Raw genomic sequence first — 12129 nt, 5'->3', positions numbered from 1 at the left:
TACATAACTAGGTACGTTATCCCACGGAATTATACCAGGAGTAAAGCCAGTCACCCAGGGCCGATGTCTACGCCTGGGTTCAAATTTCTAATTAAATATAGTCCGAAAATACAACAAAAAAAAAAGGGTTGAAACTCGGCCTGGCCCTGACCACCAGGCGTTAAATTGTCACTTAAGGAGTTCCATCAGAATTTCATGAGTTGCCGACGACGCAACCACACACAGTAAACAATTGAGCGATAACTAGCTTGCACTATGCTTTTACCTTCCTTTACAAAGTTAGAAACAAAGGGAGACAACCTCCTGGTCACCCTGGCCAATCACAACACAGAACCAGATACATGACCATACAGGGAAGGTGTGTTGGTGCAAATTGTTCTCTGAAAGTTTGGAAATTCACATTACACCACCTCATGGTGGTGTAAAGCCCCCTGCGAACCTTTCGGGCTATTGCTGCGCAATCATGAGCCTAAGTGATGGATTTTCCAATGACATATTTCTTAGAAACAAAAAAAAAATTACTTCAGGGCGCCAGTGTGTCCCATTGCTGTCTTCCTTTCTCTTTAAATCTTTTGGAACTTTAAAGTTTGTCAAAATGCAACATGTGTTTTGAGGTACCAGATTAAAACCATAAAACAATAAATAAAATACCTCAAACTATATGTAGAACCTAACCCAAATTAATAATGAATCATTTTTATTTTCGCACAATCAAAATACTTTAAATGCCTATGCATGATAAAAGAAACATGATTACAAATACATTATTAACAGAAAAAAATATTTTGAAAATTATCTAAAAGATTATTAGCAGAGGGCAGGAGTTAATCTATATCACAATCTACTTGCAATCTAGACTAATTTTGGGCTAGCCGGGGTTCTGGATTGTTACAACGAAACCCAGTTTTTCTGTTATATTAATTTATTTTAAGAATACTGTGGCTGATTATATAAAAACAATACTCAAGGATCAGTTTTAATATTCTAAATTCAAAAATAACTGAATGCAAACCCACTCCAGAGAAGTGTTACTGACCAGCAATTAAGAGTAAACTGTAGACTAAGTTTTTAATTTTTAACAATAAGTCAAGTTTCAGTTGACTTCAAAAATAATACTGAGCCCATTAAAAAAAGTTTTAATCGAAAATTCAAGAATAAGTAATATGAGTGAAGTGAAGTGACTGTGATAATGATAAAAGGCTACCACAAACACAAGTTGACCTTTACTACTCAACGTACCTAGCTATTACTTTCAAAGCTACTGCACACACATGGACTACATGCATAAGTTAAGAAAACCTGTTGAGGAACTAACACAATAGCATACATAACTGCCAACTTCAAAACATAGAAATTACTTGTATAATCAAAACTAAATGTTAAACACACCCAACAAGGTAATGTTGCAGTATTTGGTCTAGTCAGCTGCATTGAAAAGAATTTCCTGAAGTTTAAGCTGGCATTGTACGTATTAATACTCCAAACAATCAGAATAATTATTGTGCAGTACAGCAATCATTATATAAGAGTGTTTTTTTAGAAGTATCAATATAAGCCTGGACTGAAATCAACACTAATGTGACCTCAAATAATCCCAATCCCAGAAGCTGCATAAGTGCAATTATTGCTGCAAACACAAATATTTACTATATTTACTGGAAATAATATTATAGTTATATGTTCCCATGCTCATGTCATTCAGAAAATGTATAATTATATATATTGAGTGCAAGAAATATCACCATTGAACAAAGCAAAAATATTTTTCTAAAAAACCACGAATAAAACGAGTATAACAGGACAAATTAAAACAAAATGCTAAACCGATAACTAGTAGCATTACCTGGCACTGTGCCCGGCCGAGCCATTAGGGGAGGCCGAAGCGTCACAGCCGTTCGTCAGCGCGTCCCCGTCCTCGCGTCCCTCCGCCACCTCGACCATCTTGGCGAGCATGCCCCCGCCAGGGATGATGAGGGGGTGCTTCCTCTGGTGACGGGTCTTGACGGGCGGCAGGGGCTTGCTGCGGTCCCTCGGAGGCAGCGGTATGGGGTTGCTGCTGTCGCCCCTCTCCTCCTGGTCGGCGGAGGAGGAGTCCTCGGAGCACTCTGACTCGGAGCTCCTCCGGTGGTTGTCGCCGGCGTCGGCCGGGTGGGTGTTGGAGCGGCTCCTCGGGAAGGATGCCTCGGGGGGGATGGAGAGCGAGGGAGGGGGCACCCGCACGCGGGGCAGGCTGCGGGAGGTGGCCACCGGGCCGTCCGGCTGCTGGAACTTGTTCCCGCGCACTCGGGGCCTCACCATCGGGAACGCCCCAGAGCGCAGCATCCGCAAGGGGTTCGTGTCCTGGGCTGGCGGGGACGACGCAATTGGTTGTTCCACGAGACTGTTATACACTTCTTTGGCTTCTTCGGTTAACGTCGACTACAACACGCAACAGGGAAAACAAAGACATTAGAGTGCAATGATAGCACAAAACACACAGCATCAACGCAAATAAAGAATCCTCAGCGTTAACTTGGTTCTGCCTCCCAAATTCTAACTTAAAAGAAGATTTTATTTTATTTTATATTAAGATTGCCAAAATGGCCATCACTAATTTTTCTAAATAAATTCTGGGTTACTGTAACATACTCTGGCATTTAATTCAATTTTTGCCAACATTTTCTAAAAATTCATTTTACTGCCTCCTGAAAATTAACAAAAATGGGTATTTCACTCTTCTGGCAATGTCTCGTCTATTATTTTACAGTGTATCGCTATACCACGTACTTGAAAAACTCCTCATTTTTGAATTAAATAATGAACGAACTGAACTGTTACTACAAGTAACAGGGATCTGAAAATTCAAACTTTAAGGTAAGAAGGTCTTTAATGAGGTACTTACTTTGAAATGAAGTTCTGTGTATTTTCCAAATTTAGCTGCATTTAGTATATTTAGGAAAGTGATTAACCAGAACAATACACAAACATGAAACATTCAATGCTGACAGATAAATGGACAGAAGCAATAAACATATAAGCTACATATATGTATGCTAACATGACAGAGAAACTAAATGGATTCACTCCTGCCTAGGGTAGAATGACCTACAATAGGGGTGTGCAAAGAATTTTTTTCCAATTCAAAATCTAAGTAAAAGCCAAAGTCAAAGATCACTTAATATTTTGTTAATTTTAAGAAAAATTTATAGATACAATTTTGAATGCTAAAGTTGGTGCTTAGTCAGCACATCTTACATCCCATACAATGAATAAGAACAATGTAAGAAACATTTAGAAAGCTAAGACACTGTAAAGTTTATTTCTGTTACACCCAAGTTGGTAACCAGTGCAAACTGCACTGGCATCAAAACTTGCTGTCAGTTTACCCCAAGATACTATTATAGATGAAGTTCGTGATTCAGTTCATGGAACATCATTATCCAAGCTACATTTACTGATCAATAAGGGCAGAATATTTTGTGAGCATATAACTTGAGTTTGAATGTAACGAGGCATGCAGATGACGGAACAAGTGTCACCTCATGGGTAAATAAAACAAATAAAAGTGAGAGCCCATGTGTTCTGATGTTGGTTAACTAGTACTATGTACACTCATTCATAAAGAGCACATCACAAACTAAACAGCCATGCACACTAAGTCAGACTAGGTCAATTACAACTAAGGCAACAGCTAGCTAAAAAAAAAACATCAATACACAACCTACTGAAGCAAATAGGACTAGTCGGTAACTGCAAGCATTACTGCCTATTTTGGTTTGACATGAAAATTTGCATTAAGTAAGCACCATTTAAAACTAGGTACTTTAGTAAGGGAATCACCACAATTTTCTTGTTCTAAATTTTATATATTTTTTGACTTAAGACTCTGCTTCACACATACCAAGTTGTTTTATTTTCTTTTAATTACTATTTATTATAAGCAATTTTCCTGTAAATAAATTCCAATAGCTCTCTCGAATTTTTTGTTGAGTCACACATTTTCTCAAATATAAATATTATTTATGAGCTGTAAAATGTAATTCAAGCTATCATTATTTTGAACACTTGTATTACCTTTTACTGATATTAGATGATAATAAATAACTGTTGAGATACGTAATTTGAAACAAAAAAAAAAATACACAAGCAGTACGTGATATATACAGGAAAAATCGTTATATAGCAGTAATGACCATAAAATAAAAAAAAGAGGCATGAAGAGACCACAAAGCTGTAAAATTGTTAATATGATTTTCACCAGTCTCACTACGGTTCATCTGCATCACTGCATGTACGCATCTTTCCACACAGGTACAAGGGCAAACACGCGGGGGATTGCTCACCACACTGCGGCACCCATTCCGCGCATGCCTCACCGAGCAGTGGTTTACCTGTATGTCTGGGATGCTGGCTGCCTCCTCGGAAAAAGTCCTGCGGTCGGACTTTGGGCTGCCGTGTTTGCCGATAGCGGGGGCGGGGAAGCGGAAAAACTTGCGCCTGTTTGGGGTGGTTGGAGAGTGTGGTGACTCGGGCGGGGTACCGCTGCCTAGGTTGCTCATTGAGGAGGTCGTGAGCTCCTTAGCCATTGCAATCGCAGTGTCAAGGGTTCGTTCGTCTGCGGCAGATATAGGCTTCACCTACAGAGGCCAATGACTGGTGTCATATTTTAAAAGCACAGAAGCAAAGAAAGCAGAACAAATAAACACAAAACAATTTTTGCACAACATATCAGAAACCAGTATAAGTGTGCCTTACATGAGAAGCATTTAAAAAGTGCATGCTGCATCCACATTATTCTAGCTGGCAAATTTTGGTCACTATATCTTGTTCTAATTCTTTAAAACAATAATAAAAAAAAATTCTTAAAAATTTTCACATAACTAACACTGCATACCATTAACTTGCTTTTTTTTTATCAGCAATAACCCATAACTACAGAAAATCACGAAGAAAACAAGCAGCTTCATGGCCAAGAAGTTGCTGGTATTATAGTATTGATTCTTGTTCCTTAAAAGGCAAGTTGCAATAGTTCAGTAACTGTCAAAAAAATTTGTGATTTAAATGTATTCTATTTTTATTTGTTTTCTGTGTCACCGGTTATAAGTGACTTATCTTCAGAAATCGAAAATAACAGCTGACTCAAAAGCAAGGAAAAGTGTAATACAGTTAATAATTACTGTTGTCCGCTGAATTGTTTATATAGCTTTTCAAAAAAAACTTTTTTTACCGTAAGAGGTGAATTTAAACTTTAAACTACAATAAGCTACAAGCTTGACATACAGCCCTCAAGATATATTTGTTTATGCTCTATGCTTCATGCACTTTTTTAACACATGCAGGCATTTAAACAAATGCACAAACACAAGCAGTAAAGAGAAGAAAATGGCACTTATAATGCAGCTTTTATAGAGGAACTTGTAACTTGCCAAGTCCCAGATTTAAGGAGCACAGTGCATTTACAACCTTTAAGCAACCGTAACAAAACTTTTAAAAATACCTTAAAACAGTAACAAAACTTCAGTCATAAATGGAGGAAACTATGATTGAGTAACAAAATATTTTCTGCCTGCAACTTTAAAATATAGTGGTTTCAGTAACGCTTCTTTCTCTTTCCTATATTATGTAATTGTCTATCTTCCTATCACGCAAATCAAAGATTAGGCATTTGGCAGCAGTTTCTTAAGACATCAATTATCCTCATTTCAACACATGAATACCTGATTAACCAATCAGGACCTTTCAATTAAATTTTTTTTTTAATTTTTTTATACATGGTGCAGGGACGAGATTTTATAATTTAATTTTTAGTACAATTTTGTTTTTAAAATAGGAGAATTTGGTGTTATTGATTTTATTTTTATATAGTCTTTATTCATAAAAAAAAGTGTATTATTCAACAAATATGATTCTAAAATAATCCTTGATACATATTTCAACAAAACATTCTTATTTTGACCGACACCTGAAATACTTATACAGTAAAATAATTAGTAATAAGCATGTCTAGAACATAACTACACAAAAAAATAAAAATAAATCAGCAAATTTTTCACAAGTACTATACTCAAATTTATGGTTCCACTTAATTTCAAAATCAAGGAAAAACCATTTTCCTCCTAATTTTAAGTAAATGATTAAAACTTCCTATTACTTTTTGAAAATGTCTAACATCCTAAGCTAGGTTAAGTATTTCCCTGGTATTTACTATCACTTTGGCAAGAAAAAAAATCTACTAACATATTTGTGAGAAATGTAAGGCCTCATAAAACAAGGGTTCGGCTGTGCATCAACGACAGATCGCTCTCCTTTTTTAAAACAGCAATTTTGGAAATATTTCCATCTCTTTGCTGAATGCACACGGAAGAAAGCAAGCAGACGCGACAAGCCGCGAAGGACAAAGTGGTGATGAAAGGCTTATCGACAGCAACGACGGACGCGTCGCGAGCACCCACCGTCGCCTGCTTCTTCTTGCCCATGCCGGTGACCTTGGCAGCAATCTCACGCAGCTCATTGCGCACGTTGACGGCCTCGTCGAGCGGCGACGCAGGGGAGGGGGGCAGAGCCGGCGACGATGGGGGTGAGCTCCCCAGAGACCGAAACATAGCGTCCATCTCGTCCATCAGACTCGGGCCAAAATCAAAAGATTTCTAGTAACATAATAAACAAACAAAAAATATCAATGTTTACTTTATTATCAATTCTATTTTTGAAATTAAATATTTTGCAGATTCTAAAACAATTAATTTTTTTTTATATAAATTCTCTTAGTTTCCTAAAAAAAGGCATATAAATAATTTTTTTTTGATACTGTAATTAGATGCACCAAAATAGTGCACGCAAATAAATTTTAATATGCATGCCTAAGAAATACATACTCAATGTTAGAACAATAAAAAATTAATTTGCAAGCAATTGCATGTTTGAAAAATTTCCCAGTAATCTTAATGTAAACATAAGTGAAATAATATTTAAATTATGATAACATTAAATTATTTATTTTCAAATCCACTTAATCCATTAATTACTGGTAGAAAATAGAAAAAATTTAAATTATTGAATTTAAAATTTATAAAAATTAAATTTAGACATTTTGAACTTCAAATTTCATTAATTTAACTTTTATTTCCTTCACAGCATGATTTTACTTATGTTAGTGTTATGTTTCATATTAACATGCATTTCTTTTTTATTTCAGTCTTATTGCAGTTCATCTTGTCCCAACAAATAGTTCAGTAAAAATGGTAAAAAATAAATAAATAAATAAATAAATAAATAAATAAATAAATAAATAAATAAAGCATAAATTATTTCAGTGAAAGCACCTTAATGTTATGCATCGTTTAGTCCCAAGAAAATTTAAGTGAGCAGATTTTCTTTCAAAATTACAGCAGACATTAAACCACTTCACTATGGGCAAACATTCAAGCCAAGGATAGCCTTGGGTTCAAACTAGTGATGGCCCGATATTCGATATTTGATATCGGAGATCGGTAATATCGGCACATTTTTCAATATTGGAAATCGGTAAATACTTGCGATAATTTGATAACCGATATTTGCTCTCGCCAATAATACTTCTCACATAACCTTAACCGTAATTCCAAGCTTATTTTCCGTGGGCGTAATTTATCTTTCTTCACGTCACCATATTACCTAGTATGTAATTCCAAGCATATTTTCCACAGAAACAATTTCAAGATTTCAAGCCTATTTCTTCTTTCTGATACTGCAATGCATCCCTGTGTTCACAAATCCCAGTCATTAGTGCATATTTATTCGTTTCAGATATTCGCAAAATGTTTTCGCTTGATGAATTTTCGAAGTTCACTATGTGTACATAAATTGAAAACATAAACGAAAATAATTACGATATTTAATTTAATAAGTGGTGTAGCCGTAAGTAAACATGAAGAAGAATAAAGTTGCTGCTTGATTTAACAGACATTTTCTTTCCGTGTCGTTTCATGGTCGCCAACTGCTGTTCTATATACAAACGTTAGGTAAGTTTTACAAAAGCTAAAATATGAAACGTGTTTAAGTAGGGCAAGTTGCAGCAAAGGTATTATGTTGGCTATATTGAGTGCATTGCCAACAACATAAATAAAGATGTGGGGTTTTATAAACTCTGCAGTACGTTTCAAAGTTGTATTGAAATTACTTTTCACGTACAGTAGAATCCCGCCGATGCGACCCCCCTCTGATGCGTCCATTCCGTTTATACGACCGTTTTTTGAGTAACTGTGAAAAATTTGAGCAGAGAAAGTCGAAAATTTGAGTAAAATCGGCTGAAAAACAAGTCTGTTACACTTAGTTGGGCGCTGTGTGTTCACGTTTATCTTGGCGAGTGCTGTACTGCAAGCAGGCAGGCATACAAAAGACGGCTAAAAATAGATACCACCCCTCTAGACTGTCCACACTAGCCAATACCGGTAAACTGCGCGCATCACCTGATAGCATCTACGCGCGCGTCTATTGCCGTCCCGGTCCCGTGCCTTTGTCTTGCGACTGTTTAGTGTGATGTGATCTTGCCAGCTGCATCTCAGGTGTCACTGGCCACACACAGCTGTGTTCACTGTGTTAACGACGTCGCCAGGTGTTTGGTTCTCGGCTATTTTTCTATAAGATCGCTGACTTCGCACATGCGCAGCTAAACAAAAAAAATTTACGTGGAACTATGCTATACACCTCGGACTTGCATACCCCGAACAATGGGTTTCATTAATACTCACGCTAAGTGAACTCACGTTACGCGAGTTCGGCTATGCTAGCCGGCTGGTGGTTATTTTCGTTCAAAACGTGGCGAAGGAACTTGTGTGGTTCAGGTAGAAAACATTCGGCTATAAACAAAAGATATAAAAACAATGCTATCCTGAAATGCTGTGACATGTTTTTGGAGTAGATAATCACAGCGACAGACCGACAGGATGCGCTCCCGCCCTTGCCGTCAGCGATGTTTATTTTGACAGCTCAAGCAATTATCTTTTCCACGTCCCTTCACAGCGTAAAAAAAAGAAACAAAAAGACGTTGGAATGTTGCCGCACGCGGTGTGGGAGGGGAGGAGGATGCTGACAGTTTCTCACGCAGAAGGTTGAAATAAGGGAGGGAATGTGTTGAAATGTTAGTTGGAAAAAGGGGGGGGGAGGGTGTTTTTACATGGTTCGTGGCTCTGGAAGGGATTAACCTTGAAGAATTAGCAGGGGATGGAGAGGTAAGAATCGCGTCACGTCACGTATGACGTCAAGCCGCCGCTACCGCCAGCCTGGCCGGACGAGTTTCTTACGCTTTCGCAGAAGCTACCACAGCGGCTTTTCGTGCGGGCGGGTAAGATAACATGACAGCTGAGACGGCTTTTCGTGCGATAGTGGACGCGCCGAGTTCGGCTAGATACTGCCCGAGCGGCATTCACACGATGTATCTGACGATGCGGTGACACCCCGAATTCTCTATTGCGACCATTCCGTTTATAAGTCCGTTTTTCCGGAAACCGTGAGGGGTCGCATCAGCGGGATTCTACTGTATTTTTAACGTGTTTTCGCACCAATAAATGGAGTGATACACTTGAACAATGGTCACAAAATTTGCTACTTGAAGACCTTCTTTTCTAGCGTGTCGTTTACCGTGATGAAATTTTACAAAGGGTACAAAAGTTTTATGTTTTTCGGCGGTAGCCTACAACTCACGTAGTTTCGGTTCCCTACCTCGTTCGTGCAACTTCGGATTTCTCAAAAATTGAAATTTAAAAAAATCGAAGGGTGTGGTTAGGTTATGTTAGGTCAGTCACAACATGCTTGAACTTCTGATTTAGCGGCTGAAGTGGCGTTAATACCAAAATGCAAAACTTCGGAAATCTTCGGAAATACTTGCAGGGAACCGAAACTACGTGAGTTGTAGGCTTCCCGTTTTTCGGACGGTATTTTTCGTAGATTACAGTTGAGACACTGGACTCAGTACATGCAGTGACTTGTAATTAATACATTATAAGCAAATACACTAGAGACTAATACCGGACAGCTTCAAGATTTCTCTACATTTCTCCACAAAAATCTGAAATTTGTTTCCTTGTAGTTACAATATGTTTTTTGCATACTGTAGGTAATACCTACACCAGAATATTGCTTTATCTGGCCTTGAAAAACAATTTAATTTTTTAAGACCTTGAATTTAGAGTGCTTATTTGTAGGCCATTATGATAAATTCATTATTAGCTTTCATTTAATGTGAATTTACAATATTTTACAATTAATAAAAATAATATACAATCACATAAGTATGTTTTATTAATATTTAACATTTTTCATTATTGTCTCTAACAATACTCCAGAACCACAATTTTATAGAATCAGTGTTAGAAATGAGATAGGCCTAGTATCGAAATATCGGGTATCGGGTATCGGGTATCGGATCGGTAAATTTGGAAATATCGGAATCGGTATCGGTATCGGGTTTTTGGATATTGGGCCATCACTAGTTCAAACCATCGCCAGTGTGGCCTACTTCCCACATAAGCATGGTGCCAGTACGCATTAACACAGTGACCAGACCAGAAGAAAGCCCTTGACGATTAAGGATAAACGATAAAAACACACGCTACCTCTGATCGAGGGCTGTCCATCAAGTTCTCCTCGTCACTGATCTCATGGTACTCATGATCCATCAGCTGTTTGGAGTTCCTCTTGTTGGTCGCACAGAGATCAGGCTGCACGGCCTCTTCCTTCTCCTTCACGTCCGACCACGTCACTTCTGTCAGATAAAACCAAATTCTCAGCAAAGTAAACTTAAAAAAATAAAAACATATCCACCTTGACTGTTACATGAACACACACAAATGAAATGTACATAGAACTAAACAGTACCACTTAATGCACTGCACAGTAAGGATGGGTTTATAAATTTTGCAAAAGATTAAAGAGCACAACGATGCAAAACAAGTACAGTATTATATAAAACACTAAAGTTACAAGACATTACCTACTTGAAACTAAAAAAAAATTCTTCATTGAGCTTCTTTTCATACATTTTTTTCCCCCAAAAAATGGCTGATTTTATCAACTTAAAATATTATTTGCTTTTACTGTATAGTAATTAAATATGTGAAAACATGATGTGAATGATAAAAATAAAATAACCTTTTACACACTGAAATAAGTTCTTGGAAAACACTTCAAATACTGAAGGCGGAAATGAAAGAATGTTGGCCAAAGTTTGCTTTGTGTTTTTGCGTCTTGCATAATCTATAAACAGGTATTCAAAAACATACATAATAGTAAAAGATTTTTCTCTTGCATTTCTTGTGTAGTTTATAAAGCCAGCCTAAATGGTAGTAAAAACATTATATCATCCAATAACATTAATGTATACTAAATAAACATACTTAACTAATTAAATTCTCAGTTACCTTTCCCAGGTTCCACTTCACGACCAGTGAGTAGAGGGGCTCTGTCTGACACGTGCTCTGAATCTTCGTGTGGTTTGTATGGAGTCACAACTTGCCTCGGTAAGTGATGGTACTTAAATAGGGGGGGAAAAAAAACATTATAAACATTGTTACTACAACCATCATGCATACAATATCACGTGCAAGACAGATGTACAGTTATTTACACTAAATATTACACACACATATATGTGTGTATGTATGTGTGGTGTATGTACACACACAAATACACACACATTGCTACAGGAAAGGTAATTTTGGCTGCAGTTAAAAACTAAAATTTTTTGTTCATGACCATGCCAGCTGCCCGAAGTTTCAGCAGCTTTCTTTTTCATAGAAACTAGTGTATTAGTATTTTATAAAAAAAAAAATTCTGAATTTTTTTAAAGTTGGTTTGCCTGTGAATAAAATATGAAAATTCATAATGTTATCTTTAGTCAACTTTTTCCAATAATGTTTCAAATATTATTCCAAGGGGTATAATTTGACTCTAAGTTATCACTTATCAGGTATAAATTGAGGTAACCACAAGAAAATTTTAAATTATATGATGATAGAGCATGTTTTTAACGTCTCATTTCAAGATATACCAGGGGTGCCCACAAGGGGGGGGGGGGGGGGTTAACGACGCAGACTGCGTCATTAAAATTTCGGGGGGGGGGTTAAAAGACAAGAAAAATGTATATATTATTTACATAATTATAGCTTCTAATGT

At 37.1% G+C, this 12129-nt stretch overlaps 1 protein-coding gene across 6 annotated transcripts in view; it reads right to left on the bottom strand.

Moving 5' to 3' along the window:
* LOC134531777 (activated Cdc42 kinase-like) overlaps nt 1-12129 on the bottom strand; it is an 81714-nt gene that overhangs the window by 17619 nt on the left and 51966 nt on the right. For 4 of the 6 annotated variants that reach the window (XM_063367681.1, XM_063367678.1, XM_063367679.1 and 1 more), the window contains 5 exons: nt 11376-11487; nt 10572-10720; nt 6432-6626; nt 4371-4616; nt 1844-2418 (listed from right to left, as the gene is read on the bottom strand). In XM_063367681.1, coding sequence (XP_063223751.1) covers nt 1844-2418; nt 4371-4616; nt 6432-6626; nt 10572-10720; nt 11376-11487 — 1277 coding nt within the window. The remainder of the gene's footprint in view (nt 1-1843; nt 2419-4370; nt 4617-6431; nt 6627-10571; nt 10721-11375; nt 11488-12129) is intronic. The other 2 variants (XM_063367682.1, XM_063367684.1) reach the window with 1 other exon arrangement.

The sequence above is a fragment of the Bacillus rossius genome, chromosome 5 (assembly GCF_032445375.1).
Source record: "Bacillus rossius redtenbacheri isolate Brsri chromosome 5, Brsri_v3, whole genome shotgun sequence".
NCBI classification, from domain to species: domain Eukaryota; kingdom Metazoa; phylum Arthropoda; class Insecta; order Phasmatodea; family Bacillidae; genus Bacillus; species Bacillus rossius.
This window is presented reverse-complemented; position numbering and strand designations above follow the sequence as displayed.